Here is a 25,925-nt window from a genome sequence, read left to right as displayed (position 1 = left end):
GCACAACCGCTGTCAACACTCCTAAACCTGAAAAATCAGATCTACACAACACTTATTTTAATGTAATTCATTTACAATTCTGGCATTTAGCAGACACCCTCATCCAGAGTGACTTACAATTTTATTTCAACTTATACAACTGAGGATTAAGGGCCTTACTCAGGGGCCCAGCAGCGGCAACTCTGAGGACCTGGGATTCAAACTCACAACCTTCAAACTCCATTCCCTTAACCACTAGGCTACCACGTCAATACGTAATGTTTCACCATTACTGTTTCCTATTTCTGAACACCATACTGGAAGTCCACACCCCTATGCAGGTGCATTATACAGTGTGAGTTACTATATTACCTTTCACTATTTAGTGCACTTAAGATCTAGACTGTAAAGTAAGCTACACTGGTGGAAATGTTTACGTACTGAACGGGGGAGGACAGAGACACCTGGTGGCCGGCAGTGGAGCTGCATGCAGGAGATTTCTTATACTTAGGAAGAGTCGAGTGTGCAAATCTATAAAAGTATATATCACGTGCAAATAAAAATCAATGAAAACCCGCGTAACTTTGCGCGTTTGAACATATCCAAGAGGGCCATGTCTTGGTAAACGGCCGTGTTACAAAACAGTGAGACTGAACTTTGACTGTCAACGTTCAGTCTCACTGTTATGTAACACGGCTGTTTTAATGTGAGAGCTCATTTAGACAAAGCTCCTGGAACTGAACTGAACTGTACTTGCAACCATGTGGACTTTCACTGTGCTTCTCTGGAGTTTATTACAAGTTACTTTGATCATTTCAGCGACAGCAAACGACGGTATGAATTTAAGTAAATTTCAGCACGATTGCATTTCTGCTTCCTGTTTAAGTTTTTTTTTTTTTTTTTTTTTTTTACTTTATTACTATTTATTCAGTGTGATTAAATTAAGAAGAAAATAGTTTTACAATTCGTAATAGCAACAAAAAACAAAACACACCATATTACTATCGGATAAGAGGTAAAATTAGTCGATTCAATGCTGCTGTATAATTTTTTTATTATTATTTTTTTTTACTACTTCCTGTTTAAGTTGATGTCTGTTTGCTGTAACCAATATAATCCTATAAACTCGAGAACTTTCCGGTTTTGTTCTTCTGCCACAGTGTCACAGAGGCATTAAAATGTTTTCACATGCATGACTAAAGCAGGTCACCTTTATCATTTGAGTGAAATGCATGAAATTAAATAAAATCATTTTATACTGTACATTATTCTCTTCTTGTGCTTTAATTTGATTTGAGTTGTATGCTACTTCTCAGTTTCTGTGGTTTTGTGCTTTGACATGTCATGGATGCATGACAGGATTTGTATAAAATACATTTAATTTGTATAAATATGTTTAATCTTTTAACAGCCCCAATTGTACAGACTAAATATGGGGCTTTGAAAGGTGAGCATGTGAGAGCTCAAGGGAAGGACACGGTTATTCACAGCTACCTGGGTGTACCGTTTGCTAAGCCACCTGTGGGACCTTTAAGACTCTCAGCCCCACAACCTGCAGAACAATGGAACGGAGTGAGAGATGCAACAAAACAGCCATATATGTAAGAGGATAGTCACAGCTTTAATCTGAAATCTTTGAATGAAGTAACCATTATTGTACAAGTGTACATAGATGTTGAAAATCCAGCAACAACATTGTTCCAGTACAAGTTTATGTAAATAGTTCCTATGATTTACGATTTCCTGTCAAGTATAACTAACAAACTAAATCACACCATACTTGTCATAGTGTCACTTTTGCTTTAGACGAATGAGATTTCTTAAGCTGTCAATCTGTTTGATGACATTTATTCAAGGTGCATGCAAAACAGGGAGCTAATCGTGAATTTAACAGAACAATTTTCCCTGATCATGGAAGTACCTGAAGTGTCAGAGGACTGCCTTTACCTCAACATTTACACACCCGCTAAACCAAGTGAAGAAGCCAAACTACCTGTAAGTCTTTATTTACATTAACAGCATTTTGTGGTTGCTCTTTCACGGTTTACAGAACATGGCACATGATGTTGTGTTTTATTTCACCTCAAACTAAACTGACTGGACATAAAAACATTTTTGTATACACTGATGAAATTTCTAAATGCTTTTATCGTTTGACCAGTTGTTGCCACCACAATAAATGTAAAGACTTATTGCTAATAGGTTGTCAATGAGGACATGCAAAAATGCTAAAAGTTTTATTGGATTGACCATAAAGCCAAAAAGCTGTTTTAATTAAACATTCTATTTTCTCCAATAACGAGGATTTATTATGCATACATTGCATTGCTGATGTGCTACAGGTCATGGCTTTTATCCATGGTGGAGGCTTTGCATGTGGCTCAGGTTCCATGTTTGATGGACATGCACTGGCAGCCTATCAGAATGTTGTTGTAGTTCTTATCCAGTACAGGCTTGGGTTACTTGGATTTTTCAGGTAAATATAACTCCTTCCTTGTCATGCACCTTCTTAACAATTTTTTAAGTAAAAAAGTGTATATGTACCTCTAATTTAGTATGTACTGTATATGCAATTGAAAAGGGAGCTGTATCTTGCATCCAGAAAAGAAAACATAAGTCAAAATCAAAAGGATTACAGTTTGAATGATACAAAAAACACAAGATTTGAAGAAATCTAAATAATTTAAACTGCTTATAAAAGAATGTGAGAGGATTTAACATAATGAGAAAGAGGTTAATGGCAGTATAGAGGTAAAATGTAGGCATAAAAGTTATTAGGAATATTTATAACAAATTATGAAATTTTTACGCTGATATAGATTTTTCACTATTAATATCTTAGCATGCACTATTTTAACATTTTTGTTATTTGTGATAATGAAGGAACTTCTGTAAAGCTTGACCAACTAATGTTTTCCAGGTATACAATAGATTTTATATCAGTACAAAGTGCATCTTTGAAATAGTACATTCGACAACAACAAGAGAAAGGTCAAGTCAAGAGGCTTTTATTGTCATTTCAACCACATACTGTATAGCTGTTGTAGTACACAGTGAAATGAGACAACGTTTCTCCAGGACATAGGGAACTGAAAGAAAGGGAAAGGGAACTGAAAGAAACTTAAAATGTTTTACATTACATAGAGTTGGGATTTTCTTTGTATTTTTCTTTAACATGAACAATCTTAAATTTAGCACAGGGGATGAACATGCACCAGGAAACTATGGGCTTTTGGATCAGGTGGCTGCTCTTCAGTGGGTTCAAGAGAACATTCACAGCTTTGGAGGTGATCCTGGATCAGTCACCATCTTTGGAGAGTCTGCAGGAGGAGTCAGTGTGTCTTATCATGTAGGGATGCTAAATATTCTGCCTGGCCAAAATTTTGCCCCAACCTCAGAATACATAATGAGCCACCGTTCAGATTAATTTCTACACATATATTTAAAATATTAGGGAAAAAAGTTTCATTGCCTCTTTTTGGACAGATATTGTCGCCGTTGTCTGCTGGCCTGTTTCGCTATGCCATAGCAGAGAGTGGCACTGCTGCAATGGAAGCTGTTTTCACTACCAATCCTTTACCAATGGCTCAGGTAAAGAGCTCTTCACGTGTGCACATTGTTTAAAGAGCATACAAATTATACAATAAATCAGCCAGCAAAGTATGCAGTTTGTTAGTACAAAATGATTTAAATTTTTCTATTTACTGTGTTTGGTTTTTTGAAGGAAACAGAGCATGAAGCTAGTATAGCATTAGAGGTTAAAAGCACTAAGAAAAACATAATGTCATAGAGGGATCTCTCTCTCTCTCTCTCTCTCTCTCTCTCTCTCTCTCTCTCTCTCTCTCTGTGTGTGTATGTGTGTGTGTGTGTGTGTGTGTGAGTGTGAGAAACATGAGATCACATATTAATTCGTAGTTCAGCACTTATTTCTATGTGACATTAGCCCTCACTTAGATCACAAAATATATCAACTAAATATAATCATTGTTTTATTTAGGTTGTGGCTAATGCATCTGGTTGTGACACTTCCAGCACAAAGCAGATCGTTGATTGTGTAATGCGGTTGACAGAGGAGGACCTTTTGATGATTGCTAAAAGGGTATTTCCAGGATAAACTACTGTAAAACTATTGAAATTACTCCTAGTTAAACTTTTGTTTGTCTGTGTTAATATCATATTTTTTGTTAGGTTGATATGTTCTTTAAAGTGACACAGGATGGACGATACTTTCCGCAACCTGTGGATGAATTTCTGCAGAATAAAGAGTTCAGCAAAGTGCCATTAATTACAGGGATAACTAATGATGAAGGAGGTTTTGGTCTCCCTAGTGTAAGTGACACATTAAATATATGTATCATGTGAATCTGATATAAAATATATTATTTTAACTCATGACTCATTATTGATTCCATCAGTAACTAAAATGTATCTTATAGTTCTTTGCTCCACCTGGATGGACTGAAGGAATGGACAGAGAGTATGTTATGTCATTAATGCCTTTATTTTTTCCTGATGTAAGTCAAGACTCAAATATTATTATTTACAACCTCTTATGCATGTAGAAAGTATCCTGAAAACTAAACATTGACAGTGAATATGCATGCATATATCAGTATATACTTAAGTGTAAACGTGCCTCACATTCTGAATGCAATATAAAGATCCTTTAATAACTTGTAAGTCTAATTTAAAGTTTGCCTTTAAAACTCTAGCTTTCAGCCTTAGTAGCCTTTCAGTTTATATTTTTTATAATCTCTTTGCTGCAGGATACAGATTTTATTCCTAACATAACATTTGTTATTTTTAAAACAAAAACATCTCAAGAACGGGTAGAGTTTGAGATTGATTAAAACAGGGTCAAGCTTGCAGCACAGTAAAATGTCGGAAAGGATTAGATACGTTGATGGTCAAGAATTCCCTGTTGCTGGGGATGGTGTTGAATTCTACTTGTTTGTAATAATTTGGTAAAATAATAAAACTATTGAGGATGCAAATGGTTGAACTCAGCTTTACATCCCTCTACATTAACTACTTTAATACAATGCTACAATGTATTAATTTCTCTCTTCATGTATTTCCTTAAGCCTAATGATCAATGGCTTCATGAAATAGTTATGAACGAGTACATGGGAGCTACGAATGATCGGGTTCAAGTCCGAGATGGTTTTAGAGAGATGTGTGGAGACATTTTGTTTAACATTCCTGCTCGTAATGTGGCAAAACACCACAAAGGTAAAATGCATTCGATAGGAGTTTGTAAATATTTTGTTTGAACTTTGTTCAAATATTTAATATATTTTTTTAATATTTATAATTGCTAGATTCTGGAGCACCAGTATACATGTATGAATTCCAGCACACGTTCAATGAACTTCAGAAAAAGAGGCCGAGTTTTGCAGGAAGTGACCATGCAGATGAGGTTTTCTTTGTTTTTGGTTTATGTTTTGTAAATGGTCACATTAAGGTAGATGGTAAGTAAAAAAAAATCATGACCATTTTTTAAACAACCGTGCATTAATTAAATTACCAAGATCCTTATTATCTCTGATCTCTCTCTCTCAGGTCAGTTCACAGAGGAAGAGAATAAACTCTGTAGAACTATGATGGCCTACTGGGGAAACTTTGCTCGCACTGGGTGGGTAAATAATTTGTCTGCTAACTTATAAATAAGAAACTGTACATTTGTAGGGCAAAGAGGAATATTGCTTATTAACTGCCAAAACACATCACTGTAGTAATGTCATTATTATTTTTAAAAAATTGAAATCTAAATTCTTATATTTTTGCCATCTTGCAAGTACACAGATAGATGAAAGCCTGCACTTTTGTCAAAGGATAACATCTTGTCCTATATATGCACTTATTGCTTACACAACTTTCTGTGTCTGACTGTGAACAGGTCTCCAAACGGACCAGGCTTGACCCCATGGCCCGAGTTTGGAGCTGAAGCTGAGTATTTGGGCATCGGCCTGGAACAGAAGCCAGGAAAGAACTTGAAGGAAAAGCACCATGCATTTATAACCCAGACTGTGCCACAGCTAAGAAACGAGAAAAAAGAGGGTACAGTAGCTCTAATGGTCTAATGGTCTAATCATTTTTCAAGTTTAAGTTACTTTGTCATGTATTCAAAATTTTACTGTCTGGTACTTTTAACAGGCTCAATTGTGCAGACTAAATATGGAGCTCTTAAAGGTGAACTTGTGACGGCTAAAGGGAAGGACACGGTCGTCTACAGCTACCTGGGTGTGCCTTTTGCAAAGCCACCGGTGGGACCTTTAAGATTCACTGCACCCCAACCTGCAGAAGAATGGAATGGAGTACGAGATGCCACTAAACAGCCAAACATGTCAGGCTTTATATTCCAATTAGTTTTGTGACTTGTATTTAGATATATGACTGTCCAGCAGCTTGCTTTGAATCAGGCACCATAATGTTTCTTTATGTTTCAGTTAGTATTTATTAAATAAGGGTTATAAAAATGTTCTAGCAAGGGACTTTTTTAACTGTAAAATAACTTCCATGTATCACCTCAATTACAGATGGACGTGCTAAATGATATTTAAATGATATGAACTGCAGAGCTGCTTTTTATTCATATTATATTTCACTAAGAGCACATATAAGGTCCAAGGTGAAATTATTTATTCTCGTTTGAGTTATTGAGGTTGAATTCAACCCATTCATGACCTGTTAAACAGGATATAATCAATAAGAATTATTTTATTAATTATCAGATCCATATCTATGCATCACAGACTCCTGCATTATATTTGCACAAAATGTATTATATTTTGTAAATGAAACCAATTATGCAACTTGCAAACCCATGAAATACTCCACTTGGTGTGAATTCATTCTATATCAAACAATACTGCTGATGTTTTCAGGTGTATACAAAACAGGAACGCAACCGTTGAGCTCTTTGGCAATTTGTCAATCAGTGTGGAAATACCAGAAGTGTCAGAAGACTGCCTGTACCTCAACATTTACACTCCAGCAAAACCTAGTGAAAAAGCCAAACTACCTGTAAGACACAAAGGACTGTTCACCTTTTACATACTTATCAGTTATGCCTGATTAGGTATGAAACTCCATTGTCTCTGCTTGATAAGATGGAGTAAACAATTATCTTTGGTACTATGAACAGTTGGTAAAATTTACCTAGTCATAGTTACATTGTACAAAATATTATCTGTGTTCTTATTATCTGTGTTCTCTAGGTCATGGTTTGGATTCATGGTGGAGGACTGAGCATTGGTTCCGCATCAATCTATGATGGATCAGTTTTGTCTGCCTACCAGAATGTAGTAGTTGTGCTTATTCAGTACAGGCTGGGTCTGTTTGGATTTTTTAGGTAACTCTGTGAGGAGCAGCTCATACGTTTTAGTTTGCAGGTGTCTTGCAGTTTGAGTTTTTGATCCTGCCAACTGATCCCTCTGTTAACAGTACCTTTACCTGGTGATGCTGCATTTTAGGGAATCAATGCTTAGCTTGTTAGGGAAAAACTAATTATTGAACTTTTAATAACGAATCCAGATGCATTGCATGGCAGTATAGTGATCTATACATCTGTTCAAAATTGTATAATTGTTATAGTCATGTACAAACATCACCTTTAAAGTTTACTCTTCACCTTTAAAGTTTGAACTTAAAGGTGGGGTGTACGGTGTTTGAAAGCCAATGTTGACATTTGAAATCACCAAAACAAACACGCCCCTAACTTTTTTTTTTATAGCTCCGCCCCACACATACATATGCAACCCAGGCAACTAATGGAAAGAAATGTGTCTTTATCATAGCTGAAGGGAAGAACAATACAATTGCAGATAAACAAACAAGCAAAAATGAGACACAAGCATAATCACATTATATTATGATTATATTATATTAGTTCTGTGAAACAACGCAAAACCAATGTTACTCACGTATCGAGAAGAAAAAAAGCAACCTCGGCATCCCATCGCAGGCCTTCCCGCTCCTTCAGTTCTCTCCAGCACTGGAAAGTTGTGCCTATATTAACACGGGTTCTACTTCCCACCTTATCGTAAGCCTTTTTTTGCTTTTCGTTTATATCCGCCATGTCAGTGTTTCAATTGCTTTCTGCTAATGTCAGACATGTGCACTGAACACTCTCTCCACCCATATTGACAAGACCCGCCCCTTTCTGCTAGCTACTAGCTACTGCTAGCGATATTAGTTTTGTTTGTCGACCCAACTCAGCTTTCTGAAGCATTTCTCAAACATCGTACACCCCACCTTTAACTCAAGTTTGCTGTAGATATCTGGCAGGAAAGGCTTCAAGATGCATTTTATAACATCTTTAATCCTGTATCAATTCCATTTCCTAAAGTGCATCACTGTTCTTTTTGTGTTCATTTTATTGCAGTTTATTCTATACAATTAAAATGTATAAAATATATTTTTAAGGTATAAAACAATACTGACACAATAACCAGTTTATTACATGTTAATAAGTAACATATACATAATGCCATTTTGGATATTTATGCATGGATTATGTATACATTCTTTGGATTTCTGTTTTAGCACAGGGGATAAACATGCACCAGGAAACTATGGGCTTTTGGATCAGGTGGCTGCACTTCGGTGGGTTCAGGAGAACATTCACAGCTTTGGAGGTGATCCTGGATCAGTCACCATCTTTGGAGAGTCTGCAGGAGGAGCCAGTGTGTCTTTTTTGGTGAGAAACTGGAGTGTAAATGCGTACCATCACAAATCGGTTTTCAAAGCTATATAACCTGGAACACTTTTTTGTGGGTGTTTAGATTAGTTAGAGGATATAAGAGCAGTACATTAATTGTATGCCTATCCAGGTGTGTCCTATCTTGTGGTTCTGCTACTGTAAGCGCTGAGTTTTTGTAATTCTAAATTGTAAATACTTTTATTTGTTTATACTTTTATACTTTTCATTTGTTGTTGAGTTGAAATACTGTAATTGTTTCAGTTCTTCATTATTCACTATCATAAATGGGACTGAGTTTGTGTTTTCTGTTTATGTTCAAGCTTCTCTCTCCATTGTCTACTGGACTATTTCACCGTGCAATTGCAGAAAGTGGCACTGCAATAATGAAAGGCATTGTGGGGAATCCCTTACCAACAGCCCAGGTTAAATGGAGTCCTAATTCCTTTAAATAAGCTATGTTATCATTCCAACATCTTTTGATATCATTTCAACATCTTATTTGTGTATCATTTTAGCTTGTGGCTAACATCTCAGGTTGTGACATCGGTAGCACACAAAAAATTGTTGAGTGCGTTAAGCATTGGCCGACAGAGAACGTGATAACACTTTCAAAAGAGGTGGGCAATTCCAGAGCTTCGTTTTAAAAAGTAGGAATGAAATACAGTATAAAGTGTTAGAACAGCTTTGTAAATAAAAAAGATCTGATAAACATGATACTGTGTGTTGCAGAAGACATTTTTGCAGTTTGTAGTGACAGAAGATAAGATATTTCTTCCCAAGCCTGTGGAGGAGCTTCTTCAGAACCAGGAGTTCCATAAAGTACCAATTATTACTGGTGTGACCAATGATGAGTTTGGTTGGTTGCTACCTAATGTAAGTAAATTCTACAATGTGTATTCTACAGATGTACCTCACAGTTTAACCTATTTTTAAGCTATTTTTGTTTTTTTTTTCTTCTGAAATTAGTTCCTTCACTATATAATTAAAGCATTATGGGTGCTATAGCTATTTGCACTATTCTTAAATGGAAGTTAAAATAATACATAACGGTGTAGTGAAGATACGGGGATGATCTGTTCCCACAGTTCCTTACACTGTCAGGATGGACTGATGGGATGGATAAAGAGCAAGTACTTTCAACATTGGCTGCTTTTAATCCTGATGTAAGAACACAAACTTAATAGCAAATGTATAGCATCAGAACTATGATTTTATTCGACTAATGCTTTTCTCCCTTCTTTCCTCTCAAGCCCCATAGTCAGTGGATTAATGAACTGATGCTAGAGCAGTACCTGGGTTCTTCTGCTGACCCAATAAAAGTCCGGGATGCTTACAAAGAGATGATGGGAGACATAATCTTTAACATTCCAGCTCTGACAGTGGCTAAAGCACATAAAGGTGCATATATATATATATATATATATAATGCATATACATACACACACACACACACACATTATATATATATATATATATATATATATATATATATATATATATATATATATGTGTGTGTGTGTGTGTGTGTGTGTGTGTGTGTGTGTTTTATGCTAAAATCACAAGTCAAATCACAGTGGTTTTAAATAATTTTGCATAACAGCACAGCTCTGCAGTAGTGCCACCTTTAGACGACCTCAAATCACAAGTGTGTACTAATTAAATGTACTTAATTTTAATACTTTATCGATTTTATAGTAGCAACTAATCTACAGGGGCTTGTATTACAGATGAGCCACTTAATTTACATTGGTTAATTTTGAGAAGTTTCTGCAAGGCTTTAAGAGAGAGGACAATGCTTTGAAGGATCTCTGTACCAATGTGCAGTTTTTGCTCTTATTAGAACGAGAGAAATGTTGTTTGTAAGGGACTGACTGTTCATATCGGCTATAATATTCACTCATTGAGCACTTTATTGGAAATACTATACTAATACTCGGTTGGTCTTCTTTCTGCTTTCAAATGGATTCCACAAGATTTTGGAAACATTCCTTTGAAACTCTGGCCCATGTTGACATGACTGTATACTTTCATGCTGCAAATCTTCCCTTCATTCACATCCCAAAGGTGTTCTATTGGATTCAGATCCGGTGACTGGAAAGGCCGTTGAAATACACTGAACTCATTGCTGGAAGTGGCCATTAGAAGATGAATAAATCGTGGCAATGAATCGATGTACATGATCAGTAACAATATTCAATAACACTTCAATAGCATTCAAGTGATTGGTTGGTTTTAATGGACCAAAGTGTGGCAAGAAATATAACTAACATTATTACACCTCCTCCACCAGCCTGGACTATTGACAGAAGGCAGATTGGTCCATGAATTCATGCTGTTGGTGCCAAATTCTGACCCTACCATCTGTGTACTTCAGCTTTAATCAAGAGTTATTAGACCATGCTATGATTTTCTAGCCTTCACCGTACAGACTTGGTGAGCCAGCTTTCACTGCATAACCTCAACTTTCTGTTCTGGGCTTACAGAAGTGGAACACAGTGTGGTCTTCTGCTGTTGTAGACCATCAGCCTCAATGTTCAATGCGATGTGCATTCTAAGATCTTTTTCTGCTCACCACAATTGTACAAAATGATTATTTGAGTTACAGTAGCCTTTCTGTCAGCTCAAGCCAATCTGGCCATTCGCCAAAGACGGCTCTCATCAACAATGAGTTTCTGAGAACTACCACTCATGGGATGTGGAATTTGTGAAGGTTTATATAACATTTTGGTGTGCTATTATGGAAAGTGTTAAAAGGAACTTAAATCCAAGAAAGGATTTGAGAATCCATGATAGGGCTTCCATCACTGATTATTTTCCTATAACTACACAACCAATCATGTTTAATTCCTTATTTAATGTAACTTTAATAACCAGATAATTTGTGTTTTATAGAATATTGACACCACATTGTTCTTCAATTTTATACTTATCTGACAGCTGCTGGTGCTCCAGTTTATCTGTATGAGTTCCAGCATCCACCCAGCATCATTCAGGTTACCAGGCCCGGCTTTGTAGGAGCTGATCATGGAGATGAACTTATCTTCGTTTTTGGATTGTGCTTTGGGAATGCCCACATGAAGCCAACCGGTACGGAAAATTACGTCCTCATTTCCTTTTTTTTAACCTGTATACACATAACAGGCAGTGTTCTGCAGTCCTGTGTAGTAAATTTTATATTTGATTGTCCTTGCACATTACACTTAAAAGGTACATTTAAAAGAGTTGTGGAAAATACAGAATTATTATACTTGGGTATGAGGTATAGTATAGGAATGTAATTCAATTAAAATTATAGGTTTATAGTAACAATTCAAGGCAAGGTGTTTTTTTTATCCTAATGTATGGAGAGCAAGTTAAAAGGGCAAAAGCAGAGGCAGAATTGGTAGCTGAGTAAAAGGGACAAACATCTTTATTCTACCAAATACTCAGGAATAAATTACTACAATTCTATTCATTATAATACTATATTATGTCCTTCACCATATGGAAAAGCACTTTCTCGTCAAAATGTACCTGAAAGAGCACAAAGCATCCATTTTCATACATACTTAGTAAAATGCCTTCTGCCGCAAAAAAATGCTCTCATTGTGACTGCTTATTTTTTGTTATATGAATAGATGAATCATTAGGGTAATAGCTAAAAATGTTTTACAGCCTCATTGACAAAAGAAGAAAATGAGCTGTGTAGGAAAATGATGGCCTACTGGGGTAACTTTGCTCGAACTGGGTGAGTAAAATGTCACAATAATTTGTTTATTAAATCACTGAAGCTAGATAAACCTGAATTATTATTATTATTGTTGTTGTGTTTTTTATTACTATTATTGGCACTGATAAAATACATTAAAATGATGGACAGGACTCCAAATGGACTAGGCTTGACCCCATGGCCTGAGTTTGGAGCTGAAGAGGAGTATCTGGGCATCAGCCTGGAGCAGAAGCCTGGCAAGAATTTCAAGGCTGAGCGTTACATTTTCATGACTGAGAAGCTTCCAGAGTTGTTGGCTGCAGCTCAGGAGAAGAACGAGCACGTTGAGTTGTAGCTGGTGAAGTAGTTTCTTTATGTAGTCCATCCCTCTACAGGGCAACTGTGAAATATCTATCTATAAAATTAGTCTTCGGAAATGTTTGAAAGGGAACCAGAACAGCTGCTCACACAAATAACCCTCAAAGAACTTGATGTAAACGAGGCAGAAACTCGTACATTCGGATACAGTCTTACATTCAGATTCTATAAATATTACTACTTTATTAAAAAGACAGCTGTATATTTAAATGTGCTATTCATCTGGAATTGAGGTGCTCAAAATGTAAGCATGTACCATTTATTTCCCAGAGAGGGAAAAAATTCATTAGCTACAGATCAAAGTTCTCATTTCTGTTCTCACATCATGCTTTGTAAAACTGATAAAACTGTGAATTAATACATTAAAAAAGTGTTTAAAAAAGGTAAAGTGTTATGCTGAAATGATTCAGAGGCAGAAAGGGTTCAATTTTTCTCTTATTTATTGGGAAGAGATGAACATGTAAGCTTCAAAGCTCCCTGAAGTCATGTGTTTACATTAGACATTTGTTTCTCAGAAAATCAACCTGATGAAAAAACTTGACTTAAACAGTGGTAAAGGTCACACAACAAACAGGCGGTATGCTTAACATATGCAACGATGTGCACAATGACCCATAAACAAAGCTGAAATATATTAATTAAATACTTTCCACTTTACATATAATAATTTATTTTACATTATAATGGTTAGTTTTTGCAAAGCTGCAGTTGAATATAAAAGTACACACAGATGGCTAGTCTGTGGTCAATGCCTATGCTGTCTAAGAAAGAGCACTTTGAGGGGAGTTCCTGCACAGCTTTATGATCGAACCTTATCAAAACTCAAGGAGGCATTTGTAATATTTGTTGGTCTGCTGGAGGAAAAGGGGCTCGGAGAGTAAAATCTTTCATGCTCCGATCTATAATGTTGGGAAAGCATGCTGATATATATGCTATTGAAGATGCCCAACAAATATTTTGTCTAGATGTGGATAAGTGCCACTGGTCACTCTGAGCACCACCAATCTCTGGATCTTTCCAGTGAATCTGCTGAAGGCAGGACAAGGGCTGAGTTTTTGATTAATAGAAGCTAAGGCAGGCCCATTCTACCAGTCAGCCAATACACATTTACCTTTATACAATTTCAACAATACATTTTTCCCGACAGAGAAGAGCTAATTTGAGAAGACTACAATTAGAACATTTACTACTTGCAATAAATTAGTATGACATTATGTTTTTTAAGCATATTATTCAAGGGAATACATACTTAGGTATGGCACCTGAGATACAAACCAATAAAACAAAGAAAAATGCCAATTGAGTGAATTCACCCACATTAGAGAAATGCATTAGTACTTTAGTGCATGCACATTCTTCACAATATATGTTCATACGATAGCTGCTTAGATCTTCTAATTTCATGATCCAGGTTATATGCTTTACATTAGAGGTGCCAAATAGCAAACAACTGGGCAGTCTATAAAACCTAATCTGTGGCTTTCAGGTAAAACAGATCCCAAGCATGTGCAGGATGGGTTTATCACCTACCTGTTTTTTTTTTGTTTGTTTTTTTTTAAACCAGCACAAAGGTTCAAATACTAACCAGAAATTAAATAAATAATTCGGAAATCCACACAGAAGTTCCATATACTAATAAAGTAGCTTAACAGGCAAAATATTTTTAAAATGTCCAACATTTTCTGCTTTGCATTAGAGCTACAAGGCTAATGGAGCTAATAATAATAATCATCTTGTTCTATAAATACCTGCCAAAATCTCCATATACTTGCTTTATTATTTAATATTATTATTCTACATAATTCCATGGATAAATAAAAAGTCTTTGCGTTAGGAAAGTAGAATATTATTTATATACTTTATCATCCACATAACTATTCAGCTTTCCAGTAGAACGTTTCAACTTTAGAGCAAAACTATATTAAAAGAAATGCACTATAGAAAAACCTACTGATTGTCAAAGATTATTGACCCCATAACATCACAGTGTTTTAGTTTTTGGAATGAACTCCTGTAAACTTAAAATCATGTAAGTCCAAGGGCAATCATCAAGTCCAAGGGCAAATAATTCAGGTGAAATATCATTCCATTACTTGTTAGCTACATTAGCCTTTCTGCTGTAACGCAAAACTAAAAAAAAAACAAAGCAAGACACTCAGCTTTTTTGTGATGAAGTATAAACTATGTAAATTTGAGTTCGTTTGGCTTAAATATGCCTCGAATGCGTACCACAGGCTACAGGAGATATTTGTTATTTTAAATAAAATAATAAAAAGAATCAAAACATAAGCAAAACCTCAGTCAAATATCATCACCATGGGCAATGCTGACCTTAATAAAAGCAACAGAAACAGCAGGGCAGACTATTAAAAATAATAAAATCAGACATTATATTACCACAGTTAAACGTTACCACCAACCAAACAGCTAAAAACCCATAACTGTAGAGACAGATTATTAAAATGTAATTTCACTTATAACTTAAACCACTTCAACAGTACAGGAAGCTACAATGTTCTAAGACTATATAATATAAATAGTGCTAATGATACAGAGGCACACTTAATTTGTTCTGGAGTGTATGGGTAAAATGTATCCTCATCTTAATCATCTCCAGATTACAAAAATAAATTAATTAAAAAGCTAATAACAAAGCATCAGTGTATAATACAACCTATATGAACTTACAGCTGCAAACATACATGTGTGGCAGGGTTTTCTTGTGCATGTATGAGATTACTGGGAGGTCTTCAGGTTGTGTGGGGATGTGAGGGATGTGTAATCCAGATCTTAAAGCATATAGCAAAGAAACGGGCATGTCCAATCCTGAAAGACCACAGCACTAAATATGTTTATCTAACTCACCTAGCTTGACTTATCAGTGGATTAATTATTAGTGCACAAGTCAAGCCAGGCAAATTAGAAGCATGCCCCTGCAGGTCTGGAACTGTCAATTCTTTTTAGTATGCATGAAATAAGAAGCAAGGCTGAAAAGGCTGCCTATCAGGATGTCCAGGACTGCATGTTGTGAAGCATGGCCTCAAAGCGCTCCATGCTGGGAGCCTGAGCATGTTCTAGCTTGTCTGTCAAGCGGCTGTACAAGCTGAAAGACTTCAGCTCAAGCCAGATGAACCCAAACCGGTCATCGTCAAAAAGGACAAACAGGCCCGGGGTGCGCTCCGGACTCGTGAAGCCATGACCCGCTATCAGACCTGTTCCATAGAAACTGACCCACATTCAGAAGTTAATGCCAGATTTGTCAAATGACAGAAATCCTAGCAGGCATTGTTGTATTTCGGCTCACAAAACCGAGGCTCACCTAGATCGTCAGCTTTATTTTTAAAAACATGATGTCATTATTCCTTATCTTTAATAATAGTTTATATCCCACAACAATTCGTAAGACAATAATGAAACTCACAGTAGCTTTATCAGCTGTGTAAATGCCTGACCTTGACACAAATCACACAATACTACTTACCATATCTTGCATGATCGTGGGTAGACCTCATTTCGGGCCATGACTCCTAAAGGCAGCACAAAGGGCTGAGGTTCACTCTGACTGCTAGAAGTTCCAGCACACTCTGCCTCCTCGTCTCTGGAGCCAGAGCCAACATCAGAGCTCTCTGCCACTGAAGAACCATTGGTGGGGGCACCCATACCTGTGGCACCCCTCTGAATTTCCTGATGTACCCCCATCACCAAGCGAGAAAGCTCGTCAATATTTCGCTGTTGCTCCAAGTCAGGCAGCTGCACTGGCCGACTCAGGTCTATGTCTAAGGTCAGCTGACCTGCTGGTACATTAGGGTCACCCTGAGAAGCAAACAGCGGTTAGTCAAATTTCCATGTCCATATAGTGGTCAGTTAGCTCCCATATTACATGGTCATAAATGCTTTGGCCCACTTTTACCACGAGGTATCTTAACTAAAATAGAAGCCCAATATAATCTGGAGAAAAACGAAAGACACTTTAGATAATTAAATCTACATAACCAGTGATAATGCTTAGTGACTTACTGTAAGTTTGGTGGCTTTGGCCCGAGAGCCATGGAAGCTCAGCATAATTATCTCCAGGCCATGGCTGCCGTATGTACCTTTAAAGAGGCCCGGCTGCAGCAGGTCTGAAGGGAGGCACGGGGGCAAGTAGATCCGCCGATACGTCAGGCAATTACTGGAAACACGACATGCTAAACTCACACACTCAATGAAACTGAGAAAGCATTTTTTTGTATTTTACTAGTAGTTACTGTAGTAACATTTATCTAAAGAAACTTTTCCACTGCCTTATCACTTATTCACTGCTTTATATTATGCATGCACTTTGATTAACAAATTTTCAAAATACTTAAACAAGAAACTAAAAAAACTAAAAAAAAAAATGAAAATATGACTTGTCATACAGGTGAAGAATACTATAGAGCACACTTACTCATACTGGCTGGTGTAGATAAACTTCATGAGTATCAACTCCTGCATGTGTTCGTGAAAAATGTCCTCTAATGTCCGTCCCCATTCCTCCTCCAACCATGTGCGAAATTCCTGCACACACAATTTAAATATTGTCATCATGGTCCACTGTCTGAGAGCTGGTGCTCAAACAAACTTTTTAAACATGAATATTCAGGCATAATCTTCAACATTCCCAATCCTTTTAACACTAAAAAAAAAAAAAAAAAAAAAAAAAAAAAATCTCGCATGGCTGGTTGGTCCCCTACTGTACCTCTTGTCTCCCGCCTGCCATTCGATGGTGATCTGTTTGGTTGCACTTAGTAGAGAACTCATCTTTTTTTACTGTCTGCAATACACAAGCACAACAAGTAACATCACTACTCATTGTCTTTAGAATAGTAGTTTAAAGAAAATAGTGGAACTTGCTTTGTTATTGAATATGATGTAAACGGACCTGAATGTCCCCATTGTGAGGTCCCTTGCGGCCGTACATGCACTCCACAGTGGCTTTGTTATGCTCCCACATGTGGATGCGAAAAAGAGGACGCCGCCGCATGGGATCCTCAACACGTGGATCATGGGGTGGCAGATACATCCAGCCAATGATAAACAATCCATCCACCTACCCACGTCAAATACAGAACACAGCTGCCTCATGAGTAAAATGATTTCACAGTGAGATAATAACAGTAAATAAATAAGAGGGGGATTAAATGTTTAGTGCATTAAGTGAGAGTGACAAGACTTACCACTACGTTTAGCAGACCACCGTAGGGGCCTATATCTGGCTGCCATAGACCCAAAATGTGTCTGTATGGATAGAGCACTACAACACAAAAGTAATATACAAACTTATGGAAGTTTGAACTTTCATGCAATAGCAACAAATCCTTTCAAAACAAAAAAAAGTGGATTATTGCAGCGCATTCAAGCATGCGTGTGTTGTAATTACTGTAGTTTTCTGGTGCTGTTTTAGTAGTGAGTGTGTATACAGAGATGTGTTAATGAAAACAATAGAAATAACATTTTAATTCAGTTAAATGACGAATAATAAACAATATTAACCTGTTAATTTTCCACTCAGCAAGTAGATAATGTGGATACAAGCAGGAGTTATTACTAAAACTACCACTTCAAACCATAAACCACAGCAGTGAGAGACACCAAGTAAAAGGGTGCCCTTTTACGCTGTTATAACGTGAACCCTCTACCCCATGGCACGTTACCCTCAATCAATCAGACAGCTTCCAGAACAGCAGCAGCCTTTACAAGAACACTTTCTACCAAAGCGCATCCTGATGAACCACCACATTCAGAGCTCACACCTAGCAGTACATACAGTGTGTGTATACGTCCCAGTAGTCCATGTGTTCATAATCGGGCAGGAGCTTCATAAAACGGCCCGACTTCACCCTAGGGTTCACACCTGGACATGAGGATCGACCAGAGGAGGACAGGAGAGGCAAAAAAAGCAAAAAGAGGACAAGAGCTGACCACTGCTACTGTAAGAGCATACTGTATAGTAAACAATATGAAAATGACAAAGCTTCGAATGAATTTTAAAGGTTTTTCTTATTATTTATTGTATTATCTAGTTTTTAAGAGTTCGTGTGAAATACTTTTTTGCTAAATAATTAGTAAATTCATCTCCTAAGCTGCATTAACTATTTTCAGAGACAGGAAAGTATCATAAGGAAATAATTTTAGGTTGTGGTTTATGAAGTTATTTAATAAAGGTATGAGACGCATGGACTCCTTAACACACAGGTCGTCATCTGTTGGACTGCGGTCCTAATGCACACTGAAGGAGCTTGACAAACTAAACTAAAAAATATATTTTAGAAATGCCACTGTACAAAAACAGGTCATCATTCAGCAAATTGTGTTTACAAGAACTGAACCATCGCAGGATCTTTCACAGACCCTCTGACAGTACAGTGAAATGTGTCTGTTAAAAGATGCTGTATACAGACATTAGGTTGTAATAAAAGGAGTAGGAGACAGAGATTGTTTTGTTTCCCTGGCTCGATCTACGAAAGAAAAAAAAGAAGAAGAAATACTCAACACAAATAGCAAAGGAGGCCTTAATCATACATGCACAAAGACCGTCCGTGTTGATGCAGAGAGGGGCCATTAGGTGTGGACACTGCAGCATTAACATTAGAGTGCAGTAGAAGGCCATTAGGAGACGAGTGCATATAGTCTAGATGAAACTGAAAGCTTATACCATGCAAGAAGAAGCAAGAAGCCTAAAGGGTGGATGCAGCATACAAAATACATCACACATTCAGGTCAATTATATAAACTCACATGGGTTAAAACCAAATCCAACATTTAAATATTACAGACAGAAGTAGCAGACCAAAAGTTAGTTAATGTATAGTAAAGCTGTTCATTGCTTTGTTGTTCAGTCATTATCTTAATCACCATAATACCACAAAAGCCTACAAAATTCTAACATACTAAAGGGTGTTGCATACATAGGGGAAATTAACACAATTTAGTCAAATGTATTCCAAAGGTTTGAATAATTAGTTTCTATTCTATCTTTTGTTTTATAGAACTTTCACAAAAGACATTATAAAACAACATTGGTAGCCAAAGCAAAAGGACAACTTAAGGCAACAGCATAATTTAATTTTGAAATGAATTAATTGAATTTCTGTGGTCACATGCTTTGCTTCTACCTACTATCTTCTTTATCCATGTCCACCTCAGAGTTGCTCGCACACACCGCCATCTGAGCTCAACGCCAACCGTCCACCATTACTTTACATCAGCTGTCCAAGAGACCGGTTACTCTGCTTTCCCTGTCCACTAATGTCCTTACTGATGAGTCGTGCCTGTTTTTTTCCCCATCTGTATTCCTGTATTCTGAGCCCCGCCTCCTGTGGTAGGATTGGCTATCAGAATCAACCTAGCTCTCATGCACAGCTTGGTGATAGGTTAGAGAAAGGAAGAGAGAAAGACTCTTATTCTGTAGTGGTTTACGAGAATGTAAATTGAGCCTTATTTAACAAGTCTGATATGTATCTGCCTTCAGATGTGAAGATAGCTATAGCACCAAGTATACATCACATGAAAGGGTCTCCACTGATGACATATTTATCCATACAGTAGCCTATGATGGTTCTGAGAATGTTGTTTAACCTTTAAATGATTAATAATTTGAACCTCTCTGGAACTGCACAAATCTAGCTTGGGATCTAACCTACTTCAGAAGGTTCCTGAGACTATTTTGTGAAATCACAGTAACAGCATAATTAAAAAAAAAAAAAGAAATTTAAATTAATTTAATTTCACAAATGAATGCAGTCCAATTGTGTAAACCTGTGTGCTACACTGATTTATAATATATGGCAATATGAGGATGCTTACGTTTTACATAAAGCTCCCGGCTGGACAATCCTGCCACCTCCATCTTCCGCGGGTCATCCTTCATTCCAAACTCTGAAGAAATTCATAACAGGAAATAAAAATACTTTAGTTTCCTTTGTGTAGATTAGTATATATAAAATACATATTGTAATAAATATATACATCATATAAAATATATACATAATAAACATATAGTAATAAAATTGCTGCTGCAAGCTGCTTGCAGATTTTGTAACCAGGTTGTATAGACATTCAGAGAGAATTCAAGGCTGTATATGCAGAATGCACACAGATCAATAATACTAGTTTGTTAGAAATAAAAGTAAAGGTGTGCAATAGTATTAGTTTATTTATAATAAACAGTAGATGTATTAAAAGATGTATTATGATAATAACTATATTGTACACATCAGTGTGACTGCTGGTTGCTCCGCTGATCTCACAGTGTGCGGCTGTCTGTCTGCATTAGCGGCTCTGTGCACCCACAAGACCAATACACATTAACTATCCCAGTAACCCTAGATAGCTAGTTAAAATGTGTGTAAACAGAGTAAAGAACAAAAATCATAAATGGTCACTTCAAATTCGTCATTACCCTATCTGTGTCCTATTATTTAATCTGTTGACTTTGTTATCCAGCCTTTCAAACTCACAAGGCACTAGCAAAAACATAGACTGTTGCACACAGATTACACACCAAAGGTAAACGGACACTGCACTCTCATCCAATATAACCATTTATATTTATTGCTTTCCTGGCATTCTTACACCCTTACTTTTCCCTGACTGACTACTTGCTCCACTCTGTCACCATGTACTCTGACTACTCTCATGCCTAAATAAGACACATTATGATATTTATCTGATCAATAACCCAACGCGTTAACCATCCATTATTTCTTTTAAATATTACAACATATTTAAAAATAGTAATCATAGTTTTGAAGGAGTTTCAGATTTTGAGATGTGGTGATAACGACAGATCTGGCAACCCTAATCAAAGGTTCAATGTTTAGCATTAATCTACAATGTTTTGCAATCCAGAAGGGACTTTTTATATAATCAGAACAAATGTCGATCTTTGATCTGTCGCAATAAAATTCTGTTTATGCTGAAATTATTACCAGTTAATAGTAAAGTGGAGATTTGAAACCGTCACTAAGGGCAACAGACAGATCAAACTGTTTACTAACATTGTCACATAACGTGTTTAAAAGAGCAGACAACGTCTCAGATGTTATCTATATATTGTATATTAATTAATGAATAATTGCGTTGTTTACCCTCTGCACAGCGTCTTCTCCATATAGTCTCAGTGCTGAGGATCTGTCTGAATTTCTTACACACCAGGGCCAGGCTGGGAAGCGCCGTGCCGGGCAGAGAACAGAAGATCTCTACTAGAAGCTCGGGCGGTAAATCCTGTAGAGATCGTGGTTGAGGAGGCGAAGCTGCAGCACAGGCCTTGTCTTCATCATCATCATAATCCGAGCCCGCGACACTGCGACTAGCCGAGGCGTCGTCGCACACCGCGGTACGGCCTTTCTGACTACCGCTGAGGCCACGCGCTCTGCTTTTACCTACAATCTTCTCCTCCTCCTCTTCTTCATCCATGTCCACCTCAGAGTCGCTCTCCTGGTCGCGTTGGCCGTGTCTCTGTCTCCGCCTGCACCGCCGTGACTGACCCACCCCACATAGCCTGGCACACACCGCCATCTGAGCTCAACGCCAACCGTCCACCATTACTTTACGTTACATCAGCTGTCCGAGAGACCGGTTACTCTGCTTTCCCTGTCCACTAACCGTCCTTACTGACGAGTCGTGCCTTTTTCTTTTCCCATCTGTATTCCGTCAGGCCCCGCCTCTAGGCCCTGCCTCCAATGTTGGGACTGTCTATCAAAATCAATCAGCTTGGTGATTGGTTGGATTTCCCCTTTACGGCCAATTATAAATATATACTGTATAAGCCAGAAGCGGTGGTAAAGCGGTAAAAACAGCATCTTTAGGGAAACCATATGGTATCGTTAACCCGACATATTGTTGTGTATCAGAGAGAGAGAGAGAGAGAGAGAGAGAGAGAGAGAGAGAGAGAGAGAGACACACACACACACACACACACACACACACACACACACACACACACACACACACACACACAGAGACGGAGAGAGAGACAGGGAGACAGAGAGGAAAAGGGAAAAGAAAGAAAGAAAGAAAGAAAGAAAGAAAGAAAGAAAGAAAGAAAGAAAGAAAGACTGTATACTCTTATTCAGTGTTAGGACTGTCTATCAGAATTAATCAGCTCTCACGAGCGGCTTGTTTGATTGGTTAGATTACAATTTTATGGGCAATTATAAATATATATAAGCCAGAAGCGATGATAGCATGAGGAAGAAATCTTATGAGGAACCGGCTTAGGGAATAACGTATGGTGTATTTTTAAGTTATTGTACGATCAAGCTGTTTTGATTTTTGAACATTTTTAAATTTCAAGAGAGTTTTAGCTGTAAGTCTATACTGTCCATGTTATGCCTGTATAATAAATTAGACGTGAGCATAGCTGTTCCATCTTTTGCATAAAAAACTCGTGGAAATAAAATAAAGAAATAAATATAAATAAAATAGAGACGTAAATAAGTAAGAAAAAAAAGTTAATGTGCAAACTTTCAGAATTTCAAAACTAGCTTATCATCATAAACAGTACATATAGCCACGTTAACACACCACACTTCGCAAAAAGCCAGTTATTTGTCAGCTTATAAAAAGCAAAAAAAAACATTAAAATTTTTGCTACATTATTTCAGAGTCAACAGTGGCAAGTTCTTACTTTTCTGTGTTTTCCACACTGCAAGTTCCAGTCAGATGGTTTTAACAAATACATCTTCCTTCTTTTTGCACAGCTGCATTTTACTCCTCCAATAAACACTCTTCATTAAAATGATTAAACCAGATCCTGAGTAAAACAAAGAGCTCCAGATCTCCTTTTTCTCCACAGAACCAAAAATCCACTTTCATGGCTGTTAAGGTGTGCTACATGTTTATCTGTGGCTATTGCTCCATGCAGGTCTCCAGTGCATTTCTATATGGGAGGTTTATACAGTGTCTAAACTGTGTCCACCTGTCTCTCACAAGGAAGTCTGGGTTTACGTGAAAAGTCTGAAGTGAAAGTATGCTGACTCAGAATTTGTTCTCTGCATTTGACCCATCCAAAGTGCACACACCCAGCAGTGAACACATTTACGCTGCGGCGGCCGGGGAGCAGTTGGGGGGCTCAGTGCCTTTCTCAGGATTACGAGTCAGACTCTCTAACCATTATGCCATGACTTGCCCCTTAAATAGTATGTCCATTTCTGGCTTTGAAAATAGCAACTGGATGAGAACAATGTTTGTACAACTGGATGAGACCTTCGGATGAGTAGTCCAACACCTTAACCACTGAGCTACCACATCCCGGCCATCAACAAACCTGGCCATCAACAAACCTGGCCATCCTCAGTGAGTCTTTGTGTATGATTTTAACTGTAAGGTGATACAGTGCTTTTTTGGACATACATTTGAAAGCTTGTCTGAGGACTCTTGAAGGTCAAGATGGAATATTGGAATCTTCTTCTTCTCCTAATGCTGGATAAACTTATTTCTGGGAAACTCATTTTGTTCCCTGTGTTCTGAGAGTTGTCATGTCGCTGACCCATGTAAGCTCTGTGGCCACTTGGTAATGTGTTGAAAATTTCTTCTTTCAGTTTTGAAATCAGACGTGAAGATTTCAAACCAGTCACCTCTTTGAGTTCTTTATATCGTTCTCCACCCTTCATCTGGCAACAGTTGACCAAGTTTTACAATGCCGTTCCTGTATACTTGTAGAGGACAGCAACCTTGTTTGGATCAACTGGTTAAAGAACAGAGGTTCCTCAGGGGGCCATAGTTCTGACTTCTTTACCTCTCGTTCAGTTTTTATCTTCATATTCCAAGATTGCAGCATGGATCTTTAGAAGGGAGTGAGCTCAGAGAAAGAGAGAGAGAGAGAGAGAGAGAGAGAGAGAGAGAGAGAGAGAGAGAGAGAGAGAGAGAGAGCTCTTATTCTGTAGTGGTTTAGCATGTGATGGGTCTGAGAATGTTTTCACTATTATGTTTGTAACAACATTTATAGATCCATATTCCTTGTCTGATTGACAAAATAATTTAATCAGTATATCTATTGTAATTTCGATGTAAAAGATTCTCTTAGTGCAATTTAAATTAAAAATCATTATAGATAAAATAAATCAACATTATATTTGAAACTGCCTGTGAGTGAATGTTCCCGGAAAGTTATTCATTACAAAAATATAAATTTAGCAAATGCTGTTATTACACAGTGAAAATAACTATTTTGGCACAAAAGCCGAGAGCACAAGATTTAAAGTGCTCAATAATTTTACAAAGTATCACAAATTAGAAAAAAAAATTAACATAAATATACACAACTTTATGTTACTTACAGACAGGTTTCTGTACAGATGTATTAACACTGTATGCTAAATAACAGAAAGGTGGGAGATGGGAGATGATGTGAAAGGATTCAATCAGCAATCAGGTCTGTGCTGAACTCAGAGTTTACGATGACCCATGAGTTCCTCAGAACTATTATAAAGTGTTGTAGAAACAACATTATTTACATTTACACTATTTACTGTAGAGTGTCACCCAAATGAAGATGGGATCCCTTCTGAGCCTGGTTCCTCTCTCAAGGTTTCTTCCTCATATCGTCTCAGGGAGTTTTTCTTTGCTGCCGTCGCCTCTGGCTTGCTCATTATATATATATATATATATATATATATATATATATATATATATATATATATATAGTATTGTCAATACTTTTTAAATTAATTTTCAACTTTAATTGTATATATTCATTTTTCTTCTTCTATGTATATTTCTTTTCCCTCTCTCTCTCTCGCAAAGCTGCTTTGAGACAATGGGAAATTGTTAAAAGCGCTATACAAATAAATTGCATTGAACTTAAAAAATAAAAAAATAAATAAAAATACCGAGCCAGCCAGGAGTCGAACCTGGAATCTTCTGATCCGTAGTCAGACGCGTTATCCATTGCGCCACTGGCCCAGTGCCGCTTTTTTTGTGAAATGTATCAATCATATTCTTTCTTACAGTCTTAGTTTTTAGAGTCTACAACTCTATCCGGACATTCCACAATTTTTTTATATTCAACGCGCAATGAACTAGTTTATTACTGGAAAGATTCGCTATCCGTTATATTTGTATTGAAATTCATGCAACATTCGAACCATTCAATCACGAGGCATAGTCGTTACTCGCGCGCTACTCGGGAACGTTACGTTGATTTGTTGACGT

The 25,925-nt window shown here is 37.1% G+C and overlaps 2 protein-coding genes and 1 non-coding gene across 7 annotated transcripts; 1 reads left to right on the top strand and 2 right to left on the bottom strand.

Annotated features, from left to right (window-relative positions):
• Positions 1-591: 591 nt before the first annotated feature.
• On the top strand, positions 592-13,105 carry ces2b (carboxylesterase 2b). Its single transcript, XM_027173484.2, has 25 exons — positions 592-813; positions 1,391-1,580; positions 1,836-1,974; positions 2,322-2,455; positions 3,175-3,328; positions 3,466-3,570; positions 3,977-4,078; positions 4,168-4,308; positions 4,416-4,493; positions 5,064-5,211; positions 5,301-5,450; positions 5,542-5,614; positions 5,879-6,039; positions 6,136-6,325; positions 6,867-7,005; positions 7,200-7,333; positions 8,527-8,680; positions 9,004-9,105; positions 9,199-9,300; positions 9,413-9,556; positions 9,769-9,846; positions 9,934-10,081; positions 11,621-11,770; positions 12,338-12,410; positions 12,543-13,105. Exons 1-25 carry the CDS (start codon positions 741-743, stop codon positions 12,724-12,726), a joined length of 3,246 nt encoding a protein of 1,081 aa, XP_027029285.2. The 5' UTR covers positions 592-740; the 3' UTR covers positions 12,727-13,105.
• Positions 11,774-22,453, bottom strand: fbxo31 (F-box protein 31). 5 transcript variants are annotated; one of them, XM_047819365.1, is made up of 10 exons: positions 21,860-22,453; positions 20,577-20,648; positions 18,538-18,624; positions 17,948-18,024; positions 17,653-17,820; positions 17,470-17,544; positions 17,179-17,288; positions 16,767-16,959; positions 16,231-16,562; positions 11,774-11,807 (listed from the first exon to the last, which is right to left on the bottom strand). In XM_047819365.1, exons 1-10 carry the CDS (start codon positions 22,287-22,289, stop codon positions 11,789-11,791), a joined length of 1,563 nt encoding a protein of 520 aa, XP_047675321.1. In that variant the 5' UTR covers positions 22,290-22,453; the 3' UTR covers positions 11,774-11,788. The 5 variants fall into 5 exon arrangements, with proteins under 5 accessions (XP_047675321.1, XP_047675318.1, XP_027029204.1 ...); XM_047819362.1 differs by lacking the exon at positions 11,774-11,807 and adding an exon at positions 13,172-15,975 and having other exon boundaries at positions 21,860-22,449; XM_027173403.2 differs by lacking the exon at positions 11,774-11,807 and adding an exon at positions 13,172-15,975 and having other exon boundaries at positions 16,767-16,920; positions 21,860-22,445.
• Positions 22,454-25,603: 3,150 nt separating this feature from the next.
• On the bottom strand, positions 25,604-25,676 carry trnar-acg. Its single transcript has one exon. It is a non-coding gene; the product is annotated as a tRNA-Arg (tRNA).
• Positions 25,677-25,925: the final 249 nt, after the last annotated feature.

Source organism: Tachysurus fulvidraco, chromosome 10 (genome assembly GCF_022655615.1).
Source record: "Tachysurus fulvidraco isolate hzauxx_2018 chromosome 10, HZAU_PFXX_2.0, whole genome shotgun sequence".
Taxonomy (NCBI): Eukaryota; Metazoa; Chordata; class Actinopteri; order Siluriformes; family Bagridae; genus Tachysurus; species Tachysurus fulvidraco.
The sequence above is the reverse complement of the archived record's forward strand: the minus strand, read 5'-3'. Positions and strand labels throughout refer to the sequence as shown.

Coding starts and splice junctions, on each gene's coding strand:
- fbxo31 (XM_047819362.1), bottom strand. CDS start 22,289: ATGGCGGTGTGTGCCAGGCTATGTGGGGTGGGTCAGTCACGGCGGTGC. Junction 17,289..17,469: donor TGGCAGGCGGGAGACAAGAG/GTACAGTAGGGG, acceptor TTGTGTGTGCAG/GAATTTCGCACATGGTTGGA. Junction 16,960..17,178: donor ATCTACACCAGCCAGTATGA/GTAAGTGTGCTC, acceptor ATGCTTTCTCAG/TTTCATTGAGTGTGTGAGTT.
- ces2b (XM_027173484.2), top strand. CDS start 741: ATGTGGACTTTCACTGTGCTTCTCTGGAGTTTATTACAAGTTACTTTG. Junction 1,975..2,321: donor GTGAAGAAGCCAAACTACCT/GTAAGTCTTTAT, acceptor GATGTGCTACAG/GTCATGGCTTTTATCCATGG. Junction 6,040..6,135: donor AAGAAACGAGAAAAAAGAGG/GTACAGTAGCTC, acceptor TACTTTTAACAG/GCTCAATTGTGCAGACTAAA.